The sequence below is a fragment of the Triturus cristatus genome, chromosome 8 (genome assembly GCF_964204655.1).
Source record: "Triturus cristatus chromosome 8, aTriCri1.1, whole genome shotgun sequence".
Lineage (NCBI taxonomy): Eukaryota > Metazoa > Chordata > Amphibia > Caudata > Salamandridae > Triturus > Triturus cristatus.
Genome location: NC_140591.1, coordinates 262,829,570 through 262,851,647, shown reverse-complemented (window position 1 = coordinate 262,851,647; position 22,078 = coordinate 262,829,570). Strand labels below are relative to the sequence as shown.

The following is a 22,078-nucleotide window of genomic DNA, read 5'->3' as shown; positions in this document are numbered from 1 at the left end:
TTCTGATTTTCTATGTAAAGCGTTTGACTGCCTTTGAAGCATTTTTAAAGCTTCGCACAGGGCATGGGTAACAAATGCTCTTCCTTTGTGTGAAGATGTTGTTCAAAGAAAGACATGCTTGTTGTTGATTTGGCCATATAGGATGGGTTCAGGTTATTACCGCACATTTGTTTGGCTGGTTTGCCGTTGCATTGACTTGAATGAGACGGATTGCATGTGATGGGCGGCGTTTGTGCAATTGGTTTATGGACTTCCAAGATGAGATGATTCTGTCATAATCTGACCATGCATAATCAGGTGATATTGATCTGTGTTGCGGTTAACATAATTTATTGATCCCTAGGCAAATAATAACTGCGGAGACTAATCACAATGACCAAGGTCAACAGTTATGTGGCAGGGCAATGGATTCCCAGGTCCAAAATCGAAAATTTACTGTTTACAAGTTGTGCTTTCCCCTTGTTCAATTGTTCTCCTTTTCGCAGACAATGATTTTGACATCTGTGTTTTCAGGAAGGCAACGGGCAGTGACCTCCGTGATTAAATTTATACAAGGTGGACAGATGGATGTGGCAAAATGGGCACAACAAGGGTTATTTTGTACAATGGGGCAAATCCCTGCTGAGCCATTTTGGGAGCAGTGCACAGACAGAGCTTGGCCATGGAAGACAAAGGTACAAAGAATTCTCCACTGCAGAAAACGTTACCGGTGTGGTGCTAGGGTGATTAAGGTATGTTTAAAGACTAGAAATGGCATTCTCCTAAAAAAGAATGCATTTAAAACAACGAAAAGCTTTTTTGTTTTAAGCAAAAATACAAAAACAACTGCACTAAACACAGTTCGGAGTCCGAAGTAGATGAGATGATCACATGACGCTAGAATGGGCTGCTGAATATTGTCATTTCATTGATCAGTGTTAGGGATGATGCTCAGATATAGGCATAGTTGACGACTAAAGGTCTCGATTACAAGAGGCCAATTACTTCCAATGGGCCTGGTAACGCGAGTTCCCGGCCCCACTGAAAATGGAAGTTGTGGGATTTCACACAGAAATTTCGGTGGATCAACGTGACTGAAAATCCCATTTGAATCACCAGAGGAAAACACGAGGCACAAAAACACAGATCCCTGCATGCTATGAATTAAAATCTTTAAACTTTATTAATTCCATACCTCGAGAATTACCAGGACCCCCAAAAGTGGTAATTCTGGGTTGGGATACAATTAGGTCATTCCCCATAATTGAGACCACAATATAAATGTTGGCATTTCTTTGTAGTTTTACATTACTTTAATGATCAGTTTTTGATAGACACAGGGACAGTCTGTATACAATTAGCAATGGCCTTAGCATCCTTGTCATAATTCAAATTAGAGATTATTTTTAAAGCTGGGGCTACAACATTCCGCTGAGAAAGTGCAGTGCGCACAAACAGCACCAAAGGTTGAGGAACCTTCTTGGCAAGATTCATGCCAAAATAAAGCTAACGTAAATAGACGCCTTTGCATTCCTACATCATGTACATCAAACCATCGAAGACCTTATTACTGAATATATAGACTGCTGAGACCGAACATGCTTTTCTACAACTCTGGCTGTGCCAGTCAATGGAGCCCGTTGGAGGGGAGTCAACCCAAACTCATAGCAGACACATTCAAGCGAGTCATTGCAACCCATTTCACCAGGTTTGGTTGAGAAGTGCTGGTAGTAGTTCTGGTACGCACTGATGTAGCAACATGTCTTCTTGAGCTGCAGCCACCCTGCTGCTACCACTGTTAGATTACTACCAACAACCTCTCTGCAGTTTCAGTCAAAGCAAATTTGTACAGTAAGCACATCATAAATTGCAGCACAAAATGAAGACAACTAAAAGAACATGTCATTCCCCATGTCCTAGATCCATGCTGCGACAATGAACGAACAATGCCTACTATGGGATACTCTAGGCTATACATTCTCTCTTTATCCATACACATCACTCCACTCCTTTTGTATTCTGGAAGAGAACTGGAAGACTGAGCAATGTCTGCTTGATAACAACACCATCAGAGCTGGACTCAGAACCAAAACCAACCGTGGCAAAGAGAATGTTAATTCCAGCCCCATACTGCTCAGTGTGGGTGAGCATACCGAGCAAGTCCGTCTCTGTGGGTTGCCAGCGTTCAGGGGGTGTTTCTCCCCAAAAATATGTTTAGAAAAAAAGGGTCCAAAAGGTGCAACTTAATGCACAGTTTTCAAACACATTAGCTTTGGAAGTTCAGGGTTGAGTTGTGGCAGCCCATCCTGCCCTGAAAGCAGCCCCCAACCTTACAGCTCATCTGGGAAATGTCAGACTGGGCAAGTGTCCAGCCCTGACCACCCTAATAAAGAATATGGCGGTGGAGAAGCATCTGAAGTGAGAGCGCCTGTGCTGCTGCTGTTTACTGCATCAATGGCAGTAGCATACTGCAGGTGGTAGTCTACTGCGGACAAGGGTGATAACACAATCCTCACTTGATTAATGCATCTCAATATATTTGCATCACTTTGGGCCTCATTCTGATGCTTGTCACATCGACAGCCGTGGCCACGTCGGCATCGGTCAGATCCCCGCGTTCTCGTCGGAAGTGGTCAGACCGACTGCAGAATTACGATGCATGCTGGATGCAATCCGACCGACTGCTGGAAGACTGCTGACTGCGTCAGCTTTTCTACGACTGCTAAAATGGCGATGAGATCGCTGTCTCGACTCATCAGAAATGAAGGATTTGGGGTGCATAGTCACCCAAATCCACTTCTCCCTGTCAGTCTCCGGCGTAGATCTCTTTCAACAGGTATGCAGGTAAGTCTGTAGGTGGTATGTATCCCCATTGACTGGATTGTGCACAGATTACCACAATGGAGTGCATGCAGAACAAGGCATATCCCCATATATGTCATGCATGTGTGTACAAATCACGTTTCCTGTGAGCTTGTATACACTTGCAGCGACATATTGGGGGATATGAGCACTGCTATAGATGAGGCTGCCGCAGGAGCATCGTGGCATAGCAGGGGGAACTTTCCCAGCCTTGGCGGGCAGACTCGGATGGCAGCCGCGGCAGTCGAACAGGCGGTCCAACCGGCATCGTTATGAGGCCCTAAATTATCTCAAAATAAGTAGGTCTGAAGCTTGCTCTTGAGTGTGCCTCAGATCGTTCGTTCATTGCTATTACTTAAGGCTGTGTGAGCATGGCTGAATGGTTTCCTCTTTTTATTTAAGGATGAAATCTGTGGGTGCCTTGAGTGCGTTTCTCTCTTTATTTGCTCTCGTTCTGTTTGCTTAGCTGGAAGCATTCCAAGCTTCGCCTATTTATAGTCTGTTCTACAGATCAATGGGCACGTTTCATTTTATCCATCTAATAATAGTTGTTTTTAAAGACTGTGTGGTACCCTGTTATTGTAGTTTTATAGCCTCATCTCTTAAGCTGGGAAAGCAGTCAAGACCATGTTCAAGGCGCAGAGGATCAGCGGCTTGATCCTATTAAAAGCTTTGATAAAAGAGAAATGCCGCCCCGAGAGCTGCCTGCTGTAGTGGGGTAGGGTGTCCATGATGCTGGGTCTCTGATAGAGGTCTCTTTAACCCTGTACATGCCGAGGCATTGAAAGGAAACATCAGTCACATGTCTGACACAATGGCCTCCTAAACGAATAGGTCATCCTTCCATTGGGAGCGTTCCATAACCGGAAGTGGGAAGTGGTGGTGAAGTGCTGTTTGCTGGTAAAGTTGTAAGGGGGCAGTTTTAAGTAGCGTAATGCAACATGACGGGACCGCTGCAGAATGTGTTGAGGGGCCCCTGAGACTTAGGGGCAGATTTACAAGCCCCTTGCGCCACTTTTGCGTCATTTTCCCCATGTTTTAAATGACGCAGAAGGGGCGCAAGGGGCTTGTAAATTTGCCCCTTAGAGTTTTGAAGCTTAATGAAGGCGCTTCGAATGCTAACCCCCTTCCCCGCACCGCTGGGACTCCAGGGGCATGTTTTGCGCCCCTGGCCATTCTTGCTATTATGATTAAGGGAGATAAACATGCATAGGGTGTCAGAGGGTGCGTTTGGCTGGTGCACGTGCCCTAACCCTTGCCTGCGAGCCTGAATGAAATGGTGTGAACTGTGAAGCAGAGATATAAGCGCCATTGCATTCGGAACAACGGGAGGTTTTAATCTGGAATCTTAAACTGCAATGGAGTGGAGGATTCTGTGAACGAGGGAGCAGCTACCAATGCGTGTAGTTCCTCTGTCCGTCTTTACTATGCCTGAGGGCTCTGAATGTATGCCCGTCGTGTGCTGTCTTTTATGTCTACATCTGCGCGCCGTGAATCTATTCAATGTCCTTATCTCTCATACAGCTGTTCTTTCATTTCCAGGAAAACGTAGTTATTCATTTTTTACCCACATTGACTGGAAGCATTGATGTACATTTTTTTAAAATATTTACGTTAAAGGCAACAGTGAATGGAACTTACTTCTATTTCGGTGGCTTTACTGGATGCAAGCTGTGCCCTTCAGCCTTCTAGCATGCTCGCCGGGAAGTGCTAAGGCATGCGTGCCACTCGTTGCCCATTCTGCATCAGTGGCAGGGAGCAGTCAATAGCCTTCTTATACTGCTAATGCACAGTGTTCTTGACTCATACACATTATGTCCCTCTTCCGTTTCCAGATGCGTATTATGTTTGACCTGTTTCTGTGGCTCAGGATGTAAAGAAGTGCAATTATTGTGTTTTTTCCTTTACAAGACTATGACGGGCATGAAAGCTCGACAATTATCTTTCGAGGAATAAAGTGTATGCAAGGCCGGGTGTTTTTTCCATTCTGTTCGCTGAGATTTATGGGTCAAGGCATGGTTTCTCTCTTTTTATTGGGGTGAACATGTGGGTGTATATCACATATCACATGATTTTTAGAAACAGTTCAATACAAGTCAGTATATAAAAAAAAAGCTGCAGTAGTTTGGAATATTCAGAAATATTCTAGCTTTTCTCTGTCTAAAGAGTGTAAAAAATAAACGTGTTCTCTCTGCTGGTAAAAAATAAACGTGTTCTCTCTGCTGGTCGTTGAAAGCTATTAAAATAGAGCAGAAGAAAGAAAAGCAATGCTCCGTTTGTTGCTTTAAACAGCTGTTTATGCTCCGGGACCTGACCTGCCTTTCACCTTGGCTGCTGACTCTGGCAGCAGGCATTGTCACTTCAGAACGTGAGGCATTGTCACGTCGGAACGTGACTGTAATAAATAACCTTATAATAATTAAGTTCTGACGTCTTTTCTTTATAAGCGACGATTTGCGGTGGCTTGGTACGTCACAAGATGCCAATTATAAAGAAATTAGGGCCATATGTATGAAACTTTGGTTTTGGGATTCTCAAATACTGATTTTTTGCACATCACTATTTGAGAATCGCAAAACGCTATGTATGTAGCATTTGCAAATAATTTTGCGAATCCTACATATTCCTTAATTGCGAATTACAAATTGCGAGTCGCAATTAAGGAATACCTCCCCATTCGTTCCTATGGGCCTAGAGGCCCATAGGAATGAATGGAAAGACATTCTCAATTTGCGATTCTCAATTAGAGAATCGCAAATTGAGAATGCAATTTCAAGGGTGCCAGGGTGTCAAAAGGACACCCTGTTGCACCCCTGAAATGTTCATGAGTGCACATGTGGCACACATACATGCCCTAAGAGCATTTATATGTGCCACATGGCACTTTGAAAAAGTGCATTTTTCAGGGAAATCGCAAATTACCACCAACTGAAGTTGGTGGTAATTTGCGATTCCTTAAGGCCAAATTGCACTTTTTTCTGTGCTTCTTACATTGCATTTAAGGAATAGCAATTTGCGATTCCTTAAATGCAATCGCAAAATAAGGAATCACAAATTTTGCGATTCCTTATTTTGCAAGGCAGTTTTTCTTTAATACATACCACTGAGCCAAATTGCGATCGCAAACGTTGAAATTCTGCGAATTTCGGCATTTGCAATCGCAATTTGGAATGATATATATGGCCGTTAGTGACTGCCTTTTATACAGGGATTACAGAATCCCATGTATTGTAATAATAATAATAATATTAATACTAATAACAATAACAAGAATAATAATAACAACAACCATACTATTAACAATAATAATAATGATGATAATAATAACAATAACACTATTCATATCTTAAGGGGACATTAAGGCCATATAATCACGGTACATTAATTTAGTATGAGAAAAATGAAAACATCTTGAGTCATTTTTCAAATGTTACCCTGGTGAATGCAATTGTGGTATTTCATTAAAAAACACAAATTCCTACGAGGGATCCTGTCAACGTTTAAATGTCCAAAACACCTTGAATGAGGTTAGACAGGTCTTCCTGCTTTCTTTGGCTTCTCTCAAGTGACAGGACCAACTGCATGTTTAATAGCAGAGATAGAGCAGGGGCTTCTTCCCCTCAGTATATCTGACCAGAATACATTTACGTGCTTTCTCTCGTCTTCTTGTACATGGTGGTTCATTTGTTGATTTATAAAAGGTTTTTACCATAACTACGCAGGATTGTTTTCACGGCATTGCCCAGGCAGGTCAAGCTCTAAAGGCAAAGCCTCCACTGTTGTAGACACAGAAGGGATTGAGTATTCCCTAACATTTTTGCTGCAAACATAAGAATTTGTATTGCTATTCAACATCATAATTGAATAACACTCATTATCCTAAGTGTTACTGTGGGTTTACACGTTATTAAAAGAATGACTAATACGCACCTGTATGGTTGGTTAAACCTAACCAGACCTCTCATTGATGACATGGCCCTAATTTGAACCATCTTCCAGTTCATACCCAATGACAAGCAATGAGCAAACATATTCCCACATAATGGTATTCAGATAACGTATTCAAGCGGCCCTCTCCCAAGCACCACCATAAATTGAGCTTTTTTACTTCTGAACATAACTACTTGGGTTTTACTTGTATGAACATTAAGGGCATTAAATAGGCTCTAGGAGGTTAAAGCATCTAGTTGCAGTTGGCATACAACTGGCATCCAATCTGGGGCAATTATTGAATGCACAAAGATAAATATATTTTTAGGAGTAGTAAAACTATGGGCGACAAATTTCTTTTTAACAAATACTTTGGAAAGACTGCCAACATTGGAAAGCAAGATGGTTGTCCAGCCATGCCTCTGTTCTTAGCTAATTTATGTAATTGTGTTATTTCTGTTTTTTCATGTTATGGCTATGTTTGATGTTTTTGTGCTATTTCTAATTTAGTGACTTGAGCAGTAGCTATGGTCATCAATAGCGGGTACTGTTGGCTGTGTTGCTGGACGCAGTACTACTACCACCAGTGCCACTGTGAACTGACACTTTTATGCTTCCATTCCACTTCATTGTTTTGGTGTGAGGACAGAGCATTTTACCCTTGTAGACAAAACACTGACAAAATGTATATGACCGATGCCATTCAAGCGTACTGATTTTAATATGCTTGAGTACTGCACTCTGTCTGTGAGACTTCCTGCCCCAGGCCTTGCATCTGATAAATGTCTGACTAAATTAATAGATGTACTTGTTAACAATTTTTGGTGACCACTGCAGTGTACCTGAACATGTCGAGATGAATTTACCCTTTGATGAACCATCTAAGTGTGAAATTAGTTTGGTGAGATCTTGCTGCTAAATTATATTTTTCATTACAAATATAAAATATATCACTTTAATTCCCTCAGCTCAATCTTCTTACTAAGCCTTCTTGAGAAGTTAGAAGCCGAATGGTTCACCATAGCCTAGTGGTAAATAATTTGTCCACACAGGGATGTCCTGTCTGGCTTTTAACCTTCTCTCTTTTCTTACTCATCACTGGCTTCTCAGTTAAAGCAGAGTTGAAGGATAAATAAAGGGAAAGTTTTTGATCCCAAGGAGAGACGTGCTTCAATTAGGAAATTAATTAAAAGTTGATTTTGAGATGGGGAATGCCAGAAACTAACTCTCTTGGAAGTTATTATGTCATTCTGTAGGATACATGGATGTAGATCTACCAAAGGAAATCTTACAATTGGTACAGTTTAGGTATATGTTCAGAGGAAAGGATTAGATGTTTCCTCTATATATATTGCCAAGCTGCTTCCATTAACTGTTGAGCAAAACTTAGAGCAATACAGCTTTCTGATTCACTGCTAAGAAAATAAGAAGAACTATTCTGACTTGTTTTGAGTCCATGGTGGACGGAAGACATATTATCAGGTCCCTACTAGTCAGAACCACGACTGACTCTCTGACCACACAATATCCTTGGACTGCATAGCACTCCTGTCTAGTACTAAAGTCCCTGTAGACTTGTGTGCATGTTTTGTAGCTATGTGGTCCTGGAAATAGGATCCTAACACCTGCCACATCATTTCTACACTCTTGTTTACAAAGGTATACTTAGACCTTTGAAAATGGTTGGAAAAGCATCTAAGTATCAGGACTTCTTACTAGCACCCATTCAAAAAACCCATTACCTCCACAGATTGAAAATGGGTCTCTTCCAAAGCTGAGAAATACAGGCATTCAAAGACCTTCAGGTCTGAGTGGGTGCAACGGTCATCTATTCCTATATGATTCTGATCAGCTTGCTCATACCATGCAAGGTTCGTAGTGGCACATAGACTACTTTGTCTATGCCGTGATTAAACCCAGAGTAAGAGCCATCAGAGGCTGACCACTAATTCTGCCCACCTAATTTAGATAGGCAGAATTAGAGGTCAGTATTCACTGCCTGTCTCCAGCAGGAAAACACTGGGGTAAGGGATGGTAAAACTGCTATATGATCCCCTCGATATAAAAGAGAACTCCCACTCTGAGAGGAGCATTTTTATTTATTTTCTAAAAGAATATCTAGCTTCAGCTTCAGTTTGATTGACGGCTCTGTTATGTTGACGGAGCCATGCACCAAACTTCAAAAAGCATTGACATGAACTGCTTTGATGTCGGTTCCTGCTAATGATTTAGAAATGACTGCTGGCTTGGCAGGCGGAGTAGTCTTGGCCTCGCGGAAGTCAGGCCCTCTGCCTGGCCAATGGAGATCAATACACCCACCAAAACATAAATCGGGCCCTGTGGTTCAACAAAACTTGAGGGGTCCCCCTGCAAAGTGCATGGAGGGGGCCCCACACTCCAAACTCAGTCTGGAGCTCTCAAGTGCCACCCATGCACAGTAGATGGGCGGACGTGGAGCTCAGGGGCCCCTCTGCACTGCGGGTGCTGCAGGGTCTGTTGTTACACCACTGATTGGGCCCTAAATTGTGTTTTGATCACCACCACTTCTCGGCCTACCTTGTGCATTACTTACACATGCCATTCGGGTTTTTCAGTTCTACTTTTTAATTTAACGTCAGGACCCTTCTAATTTTTGCTAAACATCTCTGTTTGCTGACACTTTTTCTGCTCATGTAGCATGTGTCAGATATACAGTACAACAATCTTTAGCTATTCACTAGGTCTGTTTTTAGTCCCCTGGATTTGTATTCTTCATCTTTAATTTAGATGACTTAGGGCCAGATTACAAGTCTGGAGGTCCAAGGACCGCCAGACTTGTGGTGGCATAGCCGGTGACGGTCCAGCCACTGTCCCACCAGCAGTCATATCGCCCCATTAAGACTTGGGCGGTCAAACCGCCATGGTACCACCGCCGCCGCCAGGGAACTGCCATTCCCTGGCATTGGCACAGCGGTCCTGAGGTCGCACTATGCTTGGCGGGACCACCGTGGTCTCACCAAGCATATTACAGGTTTCTTCTCCATATTGGTTTTCATGGCGGGTCCACCTCCCTGAACATTGTGGCAGAGAGGAAACAAAATGGGCCCTACACATCCCCCTGGGGCCGCTCACCATGTGGATGTATAAAGGGGGGCACAACATGTGCCCCCCTGTGTGCATGCACACCACTTCCTGCATGGCCTGGACTTAACAGTCCAGGCCGTGCAGGAACTGTTTTTGGCATTCCCATTGCGGTTCATATTTGTAGAGGCACCACTGTGGGAATGCCAAAAATAGACAGCTAGACAGAAGGAAACTCCTAATCTTCCGAGTGGCCCGACTAAAGCTTTGGTACAGCGGGAGAGTGGCGGTGGCGTACCGCCCTCTCCCGATGCGCCAAAAGTCATAATCAGGCCCTAAATGTTGTTGCATAAAGTTTATGTGCTACTTGTTTCCCATCTTGCAAACACCTCCCCTTTGCTCCTGATATTTTAAAAACCTGAAATATCCTATGCCTTTCTACTAGTGTTTTCATTCTTAATCAGGTGAATGGTTACTGCTTCACAAGTGGGTTTAAACAGAAATTATAATTATGGACTCAGAACTCTTCATTCAGAGGAAGGATGTGACTCCCTCTCTCCCAGTTATATTGTGTTTTTGTTCCGAACCATAAAAGGTCACAATCCACAGAGCCATTGCTCAAATCATTAATGCAATGTATTGACCACCAACTGCTGGACTTGAGACAAATGATGAACTTTTCCAGTGGAGTGAAAGAGCTCAGAAATAAGATTAACTCTGGCCTTGACGACTGGAATATGAATAGTTTTGGCCTGTGATAAGGGCACATCTGTCACTTGCAGGGTGTCCAGGAAACAGTCATATTGCGTATTCTGTTCTAGAAATGCATATTCATTGTTAATGGATTGTGGACAGTGGGCACCAGGGGGTCTATATGTCATATAAAACACCCAAATATGAGACCTGACCCAAGTATGGTATTCTGTGTCCCACCCATGAATTACACTAAAGGAAATATAGCCACATATTCTACCTCTCAGTATAAACAGGAGGAATTTAGAATTTGACTCAAAGAAGAGAGTAATTTTATAATGAGGTGATTAATCAAAGATAGCAGAGTTATACACGAGGAGCCTCCATGTGAATCCCATGTCCTCTGCTGTCTTCCACTTGCCCAACCACATAACTTGATGCCTCGTTCGTCTACTAGCAAAATCAGTTTCTGCATGCAAGGAGGAGCTTAGGCTGCCATTCTGCAACCATAGGATGTCTAAATAATTGCTCTTCTAACTATAAATTTAAACATGTTGATGATTAAACAACTCTTGTGGTTTGCAAGTATTATATGTAAATTCTGTTGGGTACTCTCTTCTCCGGCTTCATGGATGAGGCAATATTGCTTATATGTTTTTCTCCATTATCAAATGATAAATTAATTTATTTTCATAAAATCAAGGCAGGATGCAACTTGCTTTAGCCGTACCTCAAATAAACGTTATTCAAAAGTGATCTAGTAAATACGTATGAGCCCAGATGTATTCAAGATCAGCTGGTTTACTGAAATAACCAGCTAAATTGAAGAAATAAAATCCTGATGATATGTGTGGGGGAAGGTTACCATTATGGAACTTCTGAAGGAACAATATTGTGTGTGTATGTGCTCCTTGTGAAAGGGCAAAAAGAACAATTGATGGACAGAATGCAGAACAATGTCATACATTCATCCCAGTACAGAGATATGGGCCTAAATTCATCGGTTTTTTGGTCACCATGCCATTCCAGTTTGGACCCAGCCATATGCAAATCAGTCTTGACCCTGCGCCCAATGGGAACAGGCCAGGCCAGGTCGTCCCTGGACTGGAAACAAGCATCCTAGGACCGGTCCTAGGATGCTTGTTTCCAGTCCTGGGAGGACCTGGCTTGGCAGTTTGGGCTGGACTGTTCCCATGAGGCATAAGGTCAAGACTGATTTGCATATGGCTGGGTTCAAACTGGAATGGCATGGTGAGCAAAAAAACGATGGATTTAGGCCCAGATCTCTGTACTGGGGTGAATGTATGACATTGTTCTGCATTCTGTCCATCAACTGTTGTTTTTGCATTTGTCACCCCGAGTGGGACGGGTATGCCCAGAAGTGGGTCCTGTCCTCTCTATGCCACTGGAATCAAGCTATCCTGGCTGAAGAGGGGTGAAACCCCGAAACTAGTCCTAGGACGCTTGTTTCCAGTCCAGGGAGGACCTGGCTTGGCAGTTCGGGCTGGACTGTTCCCATGAGGCACAGGGTCAAGACTGATTTGCATATGGCTGGGTTCAAACTGGAATGGCATGGTGAGCAAAAAAACGATGGATTTAGGCCCAAATCTCTGTATTCTGTCCATCAACTGTTGTTTTTGCCCTTGTGAAAGGGCAGCATGCCGTAACTCATAGTGAAGTCAGCCACTGGCTAAAGGGGGTGATGCGTTGACCCTTGATGCATGCTCGAGTGGGTTGGAGAAAAATGTGAACGATGCAACCACAAGCAAATAGATGAAGTGTGGTGGAATACCCCTATAAGTAAACATGGCATACAAATAATTTTAGCAAAATCAAACCACCATGAGGGCGACATATGGGACTCCTATTATTTCTCTTTCCTTCAGCTCCAACTCGTAATGTGAGAATATTAGTGGAGGTTACTGGGAGTTAATAAATCCTTTGATATCAAGATCCCCGGTCTTTATATTATGCACTGTAATAAGGCTACATTCATACACCCAAAAAGCAGTAGAAAGAAGTTAAAATTCATGTTGCTTAACCGTGTTCCCTACTTTCACCTTTGGCTTGAATAGAAAATAAGCTCGCCCCATGGTTTTGCGCACAGGCACACATACATGCCTATGAGTCATCAATTAAATGTTTTCACCACATAATCAAAGGACTTGAGAAATCTGCCTATCTGCATTATCTCTTTTCCCTCAGTTAAAATTTTAAGGAAAAAGTGCTGCATTAACCACCTACAGTGTCAAAGTTTTCTCCCTCGAAGAGTTTCCCGCACTCTGGCCAAAGTATTTTTCATTCTGAATGTCGCCGTCCATTATCGCTACATTAATGAAGCTAAAGTGGGTGAGTACAATTTTGAACCACTTCTCCCCACCTGGCTCAAGTCCTCAATTTCTGGCTTCAACAGGGCGTTTTTCCTTCCGCCCAAGACCAAACTAAGTACTCTCCCATCTGTTATAATTTTTTTCTTACCAAGATTACCTAAACCGCATCAATCCCATCACCAGTTTACCCTCTTCTTAAAGCCTGATTGCAACAAGGCCGGTAATTCTGTTGTTTTCAAAATGCCGATTTTACTAGAAATCAGACAGTTGTGCCTGGTGCAGGAGTTTGCACCTTTGATGTGCAGTAGGTAAAACCTGCTTAAAGTTACCTGTAATATTTCCACGAGATTATGGTGCCCGCAGTCCCAGATTGGGTGACCTCATGGACAATTTGCACGGTATTCGCCATCTCATGGGACGAATTTTGGCATTCGGTGCAAACTGTGTACTTGTTAAATGCTTCATGCCACAATAGTACTATTTACTGGGTGTGTAATTTGCACACAAGATTTATGGTCCCCTTGTAATAGGGATCTCAGTAAAGTTAGCAAAACATGCATTGCCAGTCCACTCCAAAAGTATGTCCACTCCAGTGCCCTACTTGGAGACAGCAACCCATCTATTGCCGTCATGCTGAAACTACTACATAAATGCATAATTCAGCATACTATGCATGGGGGGGGGGGCATGTGTTCATTATTCTTGATATCCTGCCAGCATTGGACACCACAGACCACTGTGGCATAAGAAATATTCTGTTCACAGACAAAGGTGTTGAAGTACCATTCTTATGCTGGATCTCAGCTGTCAGTATAAAAAGCCCAACTACACCAAAACTGACATTTTAAAACCTAGCCCAATCCTTCTGTACACTAAGGCTGAATTCTGTCTCACAACCTGTTTTCAAACTTTAAATGTCTTTGCATGTACTCACTTGCAACTGTTCAAAAGGGTGACATGCTATGCTCGGATGTATGACGTTACAACGCACACTTTTACAACACATGCACTTACAACGCATTTTTTACAACGCATAATCCATTACAACGCATGACATTACAACGCATGACACTACAACGCATTTTTAAAAAATACCTTTACAACGCATTACCATTACAACGCATACTACCTTTACAACGCATACCATTACAACGCATAATATTAAATTACATTTAAGGTAAGTATTAGATAGTATAGGGGTAAAAATTACTATTCTAACTCCAGGGGGTGCATCAGTAGGGTAAGTGTTGGATAGTATAGGGGAAAAAATTACTATTCTAACTCCAGGGGGTGCATCAGTAGGGTAAGTGTTGGATAGTATAGGGGTAAAAATTACTATTCTAACTCCAGGGGGTGCATCAGTAGGGTAAGTGTTGGATAGTATAGGGGTAGAAATTACTATTCTAACTCCAGGGGGTGCATCAGTAGGGTAAGTGTTGGATAGTATAGGGGTAAAAATTACTATTCTAACTCCAGGGGGTGCATCAGTAGGGTAAGTGTTGGATAGTATAGGGGTAAAAATTACTATTCTAACTCCAGGGGGTGCATCAGTAGGGTAAGTGTTGGATAGTATAGGGGTAAAAATTACTATTCTAACTCCAGGGGGTGCATCAGTAGGGTAAGTGTTGGATAGTATAGGGGTAAAAATTACTATTCTAACTCCAGGGGGTGCATCAGTAGGGTAAGTGTTGGATAGTATAGGGGTAAAAATTACTATTCTAACTCCAGGGGGTGCATCAGTAGAGTAAGTGTTGGATAGTATAGGGGTAAAAATTACTATTCTAACTCCAGGGGGTGCATCAGTAGGGTAAGTGTTGGATAGTATAGGGGTAAAAATTACTATTCTAACTCCAGGGGGTGCAACAGTAGGGTAAGTGTTGGATAGTGTAGTGTAATATTATGCGTTGTAATGGTATGCGTTGTAATGGTAGTATGCGTTGTAATGGAATGCGTTGTAATGGATTATGCGTTGTAAAAAATGCGTTGTAAAGGTAGTGCGTTGTAAAAGTTGCGTTGTAAAGGTTGTTCCCCGCTATGCTCCTGTTCAGCATAGGCTCACTCCACATTGAAGCAAGGTCTAGAGCAGAAAAATCCAACAGAGACCCTAGAGAGCTAGATCCATGCCAGATTTGAATGATCACTACGCGCAGTGTAATAAATTGTAATTAGATTCAGTTCAATGAATGAGGATTGATAATTTAGATTAGCTTCAAAGTATGTGAATTGATAATATGTTCATATCCTGATAATTTTGCATGGATCAGCTCTAGTGCACCTACACAGGATAGCCCTACTATATAAAACCCATATGGCAATATAGGGACCCACTTCACAATGATTTTGCTGTGACTTACTTGTGTAGGACGCTTCATTTCCAGGCGTAAGCCAGGAGTGCTATAGGTTTATGTCACACCTTGTCATGCAGCAATCTTTGTGAATCAGACCATAAGAATTTGTCTGAGACTGTGGGCGCTTCTACTGTTAACAACAACTGGAAAAATGCGAGTTCCTTTTCGTAAGCGGGTGGTCTGGATGCTCGTGTTTGTAGACCTGATATGCTTTCTCTCCTACCCCCCTACTACTTGATAACACATTTTGTATTAAGAGTAAGCAGTAGCAATTTACTTTATTTAACTTTATTATCTTTGCTTAGGAAGTCGTTATTTTTTGCATAAAAGGAAATACTTGTAATGGTAAAAAAAATGCTTCAGTAAGGAAAAAAAAAACGACAAAACACGTTGGGAACGCTGCATGCAAAAAGACAGATGCCCACCTTTTGCAAACCTATCCATTTCATTAAACAATTGTATTACGCCTATACTATTACTCAAAAAATATGCAAATATCAAAATATTACATTTCTGCAAAGGTTTTAGATAAATACAACTAGCTCATGTGTCACTCCTTAAAACTTACAACATAATACATCCATTTTAAAATAAAGGCAGACCCTACTTTCTGGATTTCAACATTTCTAAACATTTCATTCTCAGAAGTGCATTGTTGACCTTATCTTCTACCAATCAAGAAATATCAGTGGTCAGAAGAAAATTCCACACAATTAAATTTGTTCTACTTGAATCGATAACATAGAACAGAACATATTGATCAATGTCAACTAAAATTGAACATTCACAAACTGAAACCCATGAAAATTTGGTAATAATCTTACCCCTGTCTGTATCGTATAAGAAGACATAATGATTCCATCCATAGTGGTCCAGAAGGCTCATGAGCGCTCCTCGTAACGAAGGTCTCAGCTGCAACACAAACTGACTCTCGCCTTCGGTGGGGAAACTTGGCGTGATGAGGGAGATGTGCAAGGCGCTGCAGAAGGAGGTCAAGGTGTGTACTGATCTCTTATCGTACAGTCCAAAGATGGCAAACACCCCTCTGGAATACTGGGAGCAAACTGGAAAAAAAGAACATTTAATTAATGTTTGCGAAGGAATTTGCAAAGATCTATTCACATTCAAATATTTGGTAACAGAATGTGAAAGGCAGAAAAAAATTGATAGACAGCTTTTAGACTAGACTTTGTTTTCTGATGTGTTCAAATAGCTTCTGTATTATCCAGGCTGCTGAGGATATTTCATGTTGGCGAGCAGTAAAATTGGCAAGTGGTAAATTTTCACAGATACCAATATTTCACTATCCATTTAGAAACATTTATTGAAATATAGGCATGGGAGATATTTCATCAGTATTAGTGGACAGCAAGTCAATGTTCCTAAAATACAATAGAAAATGTGCACTGTGCAGGCTAAAACAATTATTGAAAGCTAAGTCACATTTGTTTTCAAAGGTTAAATAAGTGTATATGCTTATAACCTCACAGTAATTGCACAGGAATGCATAACAACTGCTAGAGTTAAAACCCTAAAGAATGATGTAATGTATTTATTTGGAAGCTTTATGTGGCACTTCATGTTGCTTCATGGATACTTCAGAGTGCTGAATACAATTGGGGTTTCTTATATATTTCCTGACATGAAAACACTGCCAAACATTAGTTTTATATATGTAGATACCTTTTTAGATCATAGTAGTGCACCAGGGGTATTTTAACATACTATTCAATGACAATTGTCCTATATTAAGCTCTTTAATGTTATTACATTATTTGAGTATACAGAACTTCAGGTGTTGCTTAAATAATTCTACATTCTTCAGAAGGGGGGTCTCTGAAATGTCTGTTGAATGATGCCCCTAAAACAAAACATATTCTAAAACCACTTAATATTGTATTTCATCGGATCCAAAAAAGATTCTACATTCGCCAAACTTCACATAGAGAGGCGATCTCTGCTACAATTATAATGCATACGTTACTGAAGCATAAAGTAAAAAACAATTGGCAAAGCCAAGAGGTCTGGTGTCGTATGCCGGCATTTTAGCAATTCTTGTTTTTTAGGTCTTTTGCAAAACGTTATTTTTTTGAAAGCTGCTGGGAGTTTGCCAATCTTAAAACAAAACATTGAATAAAGGCAAAACAAATTTGGGGTAAAAAAGCCCTCATTACCATAGTACTCTCTGGGCCTTCAGGGGAGCTATATTGTGTGTAGAGGTGCCCCTTGTGAAAAGACAGCATGCTGTAACTCATAGTGAAGTCAGCCAATGGCTAAAGGGGGGTGATGTGTTGACCCTTGATGCATGTTCAAGTGGGTTGGAGAAAAAGGAAAAGGACACAACCACAGACACATGGATGAAGTGTGGCTGAAAACCCCTATAAGTAACTATGGCATACATATAATTTTAGTAAAATCACTAGGTCTTGGCTAACATAGACCTAAAATAGCTAATCATTGCGCCATTGCCCTCTGCTTTTGGGAAAGAAAGAAAGATACAAACAGAGAAAGGAAGGAAGGACGGAAAAAAGGAAGGCAAGAAAGAAGAAAAGAAAGAAATCACGAAGGAGAGAAAAAGGAGAGTAAGATGCCAAGGAAGAAGGAGGTAGGGCATGGTATGGCTCCGGTCAAGATGGTCGCCTCTGAAACTGAATCCCCAGCCAACCGCACAATAATCCACTCCTGCCTCTATGCATATGAAGCTGAAAGGGTGGAACCATACCCTGGAGCTGACTGATAGGCTTCCAAAACCCGGCTCCCACAAAAAATGCGCAAATCCAGTGTGACGTTTGTCAACCACCCGCCCTTCAGGTGTTTGCCAGGGCCTTACGGGGCCAGGCTGACAAATGATTCAGTCCATTCTGCGGAGGTTGAGTTGCAAAGTGTGGAGGAGCGGTGTGGGGGCTAGGGATCAGCTCAACCAACATCCCTTTTGACACTTGGTGAGTGTGGTTTTGCTGCTGGAGAGTCAAGGGCCGAGTGACTGAGAAGCTTGCTGGTCTCCTCCTTGATCACAACCGGGGCGCAACGAAATCTGCTGCGGTCGCGGGCCGCAAACTGTCTGATACCTGTGGGCCGCAACAAGTGTTGAGGACTGCAGCTGGGCACTCATCTAGCGGGCGATCTCTCCGAGGCTCTGAGTTGGCTCTCCGGGGCACTTTTGGAACGGGTTTGGTCCTACGGGGGCGCGTTCTAAATATTGACTTGCAGGAAAGGATCTGAGGGCCTGCACTCTAACCAATTGCCCTGATAAGACAGCCATGGGGAATCTGGACGTTTCTGAGGCCTCCCCCTTGTGCTGTTGAATACCCAGGTGAGGGCTACTGTGTGGAGTGGTGCTCTGGGTGGAATTGTTATTCTTAGCTGCTCACAGTGACATCGAGGTGTATGGGCGTACACAATGCGAACAAGTGACTGCCTGCCCCTGTTCTAGGGCCCTGAAGGTGACCTAGAGTGGTCAGATCCGGTCTGGGGGTTTGGGTCGTTAGATCGCGACCTAGAGTTAGTGGTGCGTACAGCTGCAAGAGACCTGGTGTGTTGTGACCCCCTGGTGAGCGACACCCCAAGTTATGGTGAGGAATATGTGGCTGCAGCACACACAAACTAATAAAATGGACAAATATGCTGTGGCAAAGCCAAACATGGAGATCAGGGGGGTTGCAGATGTGGCAGCCGATCCAGGGATGGCTTCTGGCCCCTCAGACAAACTTACACTAGGGCTCATTGGAACCAAAATTGGACGCAGTGACGGTGGACGTCACACTCCTCCGTGCAGACTTTTAGAAAATAATGGAAAAAGTCACTGCAGCGAGTCCCATATCACTTAGTTACAATCAACCACCAAGAGATTCGAGACCCAGGTACAAATACTGACCAAACAGCATGCAGAGGTTGCTACTAGGCTTGAGGAACAGGAGGGGCAAGCAAGAAGGAACAACATAAGAATGGTGGGGGGGTCCTGAGGGGGCATGCGGGAGCCAGTGTCAACCTCTGCTTTGAAGACCTCATCACGAAGACGCTGCGCCCCAAGCATTTGGCACCATTTTTTTACCATCAGAAGGGCACACAAAGTGCCGGTGCCACCACCGAAGCCGGAGGCCCCACCCGGGACAATTATCGCAAGGATATTCAATTACAACAATAGGAACGCAATTTTGCAGGCTTACCAATCTCAATGCGACCTCCAATTTGAAAAATCTACGATCCTATTCTTTCTGGATTTCATGATATAAGTGCTCCGGCAACAGCACAGTTTCTTAGAGGTTAAGAAGGAGCTTTGCGACCAGGAACTTAAATACATGATGTTATTCCCGGTGCGCTTCAGGGTGATTGCTGAGGATAAGTCATGGCATTTTACTTCCCCAGAGGAGACCTGGGAATCACTGTAGGCTTGGTGCACCCAGGGCTGACGGAACAGGCAGGAATGCAGACCGAAATGCTGAGACAGTGGATCGGACAATAGACAGACTGGGGCTCCTGGCTCACAGAGGCGTGAAGACCCTCTGGACTAGATATCATGTTGTCATACTGAGGGGCGGGTTGAACCAGGCCTTGTCCTAAACTGCATGTACCACTAAGACCTAGATGTAAGCTGGGCAATATTGTTAGGAAGCAGGGTGTGGATTTGATCGAAGAGGGTGTATATTGAGTGGCTTCTATTCTGAGGTGTCTGCTGTTGGCCCTGGAGATCCGGTGCCACCAAGTTTGCCACAGAGATATGGAACATTTCTATATGAATAAGAGCAATACAATTTACATATTATCTGTTGGGAAGTTAGGCCTAGCCAAAGAGACACTTTCCACCCCTCTGGAGTAATTTGTTTTTCCTGGGCGACAGGCACTCTGCTAGTTAGGGAGGTGGGCAGTTTTAGGTCTGCAATGCGAGTTAGCGGGAGGGGGGACTTTGTTTGTTGGGGTCTGTTACAGATGTTTGCCTATTTGTTTATTGTTATCACTATGTTGCTCACAGTTGATCATGGGTGCAGGCGAGATGGGATGACAAGAAGGGGTAGGATTTGCGGGGTAGTTGGTGGCCGGCCAGCTGGCAATAGCTAAACGCTTCCATAAATGGACACCCCAAAAAAGCAGCCCCTCAAAGTGTGGAGGTGTAATGTCAACCAGTTGGACAGCAAGATTAAACGTGCCATTGTTCTCCAAAAATTACGCAGACATGGCCCTGACTTGGTACTGTTACAAGAAACACACTTAAATGGAAAGTGCTACAGGGCCTTTGATAGATTTGGGTATCTACTGATGGCACACCCGGGCTACACCTCAGATTCCTAGGGACAGTTATTTTCCTCAAAAAATCAGTGCCATTTATCCCAACTCACACCTGGTGTGACTCATTGGGCAGGTATGTGGCACTGTCAGGCAGATGGGAAGGCAAGTCTGTAAACATCTGCTCAGTATACTACCCTCCGAGATTACAGACCCAAACACTCACTGACCTGGGGTCTTTCCTCCTTGTGATGCCTCCTGGGGTCTTGGTTATGGGGGATGATCTGAACTTGGTTGCAGACCTTGAAATGCACAGGTAATCTCTGAAGGCCTTCATAGAGGCAATGGGCTTAGTGGACCTCTGGCAGGATCACAAACCCGGGGGAATTAAGACTATCACGCTCCCTCCAGATTAGACTCCTGGTATTTTAGAGATAAGACCTTCAGGGACAAGCTGCAAGATAAGACTGATCAATACTTTAGTGATAACAAAGAGACTGTGGATTGGGCCTGCATACTTTGGGAAACCTTTACGGCTCTGATCTGAGGCTACTTCCGGGCCTGGTAAGAGGCCGAAAGCAGGAAAACAAAATACAGTGTGAAGCACCGGAACAGGACATAACCTTCTTGGAGGCACAAAGTACATCAGGCAGAGAACCTGAACTGAACCTCCAGCACCATTTGTGTTTCATACTGCATAATCTAAGGGAAGTGGTGGAACATCGTATCTGGGCTCACACCATAGCCACACAATACAGATTATATGATGTTGGGGATAAAGCTAACAGGCTCCTGGAGTGGTTGGATAGGAGGGAGCAGGGATGAGCCTGGGTCAGAGAGGTAGTGGATAGTGGAGGGGTCCAGCAGGTGACCAATGAGGCAATCACTCAGGCTTTTGCGGTGTATTATGTAGGGGTTTATACCTCAGTGTCCTCTATGTCACAGGATGATCGTGCTGACCTCCTGAAGGATATAGTCCTTCCGACACTCTCCGCTGACGACAGGGGCACTTTGGAAGAGGACGTGGCAGTGGAGGCTATAGCTCACGCATTGCGAGATCTCCAATGTGGCAAAGCAGCAGGACCTTTAAGTGCATGACTGACAAGGTGGGGATGCATATGCTGGATATGGCCCGGGCTGCAGGAGAGGAGGGGTGTCTACTGCTAGACCAGAGGGCCGCAACCATTGTTCCGATCCCTAATAAGGGTAAACCACTGGCAAAATGTGGCTCGTACAGGCCTATTTCCCTTCCTAGAGCTCGATTTCGATCTCGCTAGGAAAGCCCTCCATACGACTCGGACCTGGAGTGCTCTCCTAGCGAATCGCCCTACGGGTGTCTGACCGACCGATTCCCATGCATCCGTATAGTGACAGACTTGGATCGCTCGGACTGCCATTGAACTCTTTGGGAGCCTGTATACTGAACGCGTACACAGGCTCCCATGGCAAAAAGGGGTGGGTGGGGGAAAGCCTGCAACCTGTGGTGAGCACCCCATAGTACCCACCACACTGTGGCATGCATGGAAAGGGGGGACCCATGGGTACCCCACTGGACCAATTCAGAGTGAAGGGGGTTGCTATAGCCACTCAAAATCAGATTCCCACAGCCATTTCGTCTTGCCAAACCCGAGTCAATACGGCTGTTCGAATCGTGCA

At 43.4% G+C, this 22,078-nt stretch overlaps 1 protein-coding gene across 7 annotated transcripts in view; it reads right to left on the bottom strand.

Moving 5' to 3' along the window:
* Positions 1 to 22,078, bottom strand: part of GRIA4 (glutamate ionotropic receptor AMPA type subunit 4) — an 829,275-nt gene that overhangs the window by 461,954 nt on the left and 345,243 nt on the right. For all 7 annotated transcript variants that reach the window (XR_014967667.1, XR_014967668.1, XM_085621467.1 and 4 more), the window contains exon 3: positions 16,027 to 16,266. Coding sequence is in view for 5 of the 7 variants with exons in the window: in XM_085621467.1 (XP_085477593.1) it covers positions 16,027 to 16,266 (240 nt within the window). In the remaining 2 variants the exon portion in view is untranslated. The remainder of the gene's footprint in view (positions 1 to 16,026; positions 16,267 to 22,078) is intronic.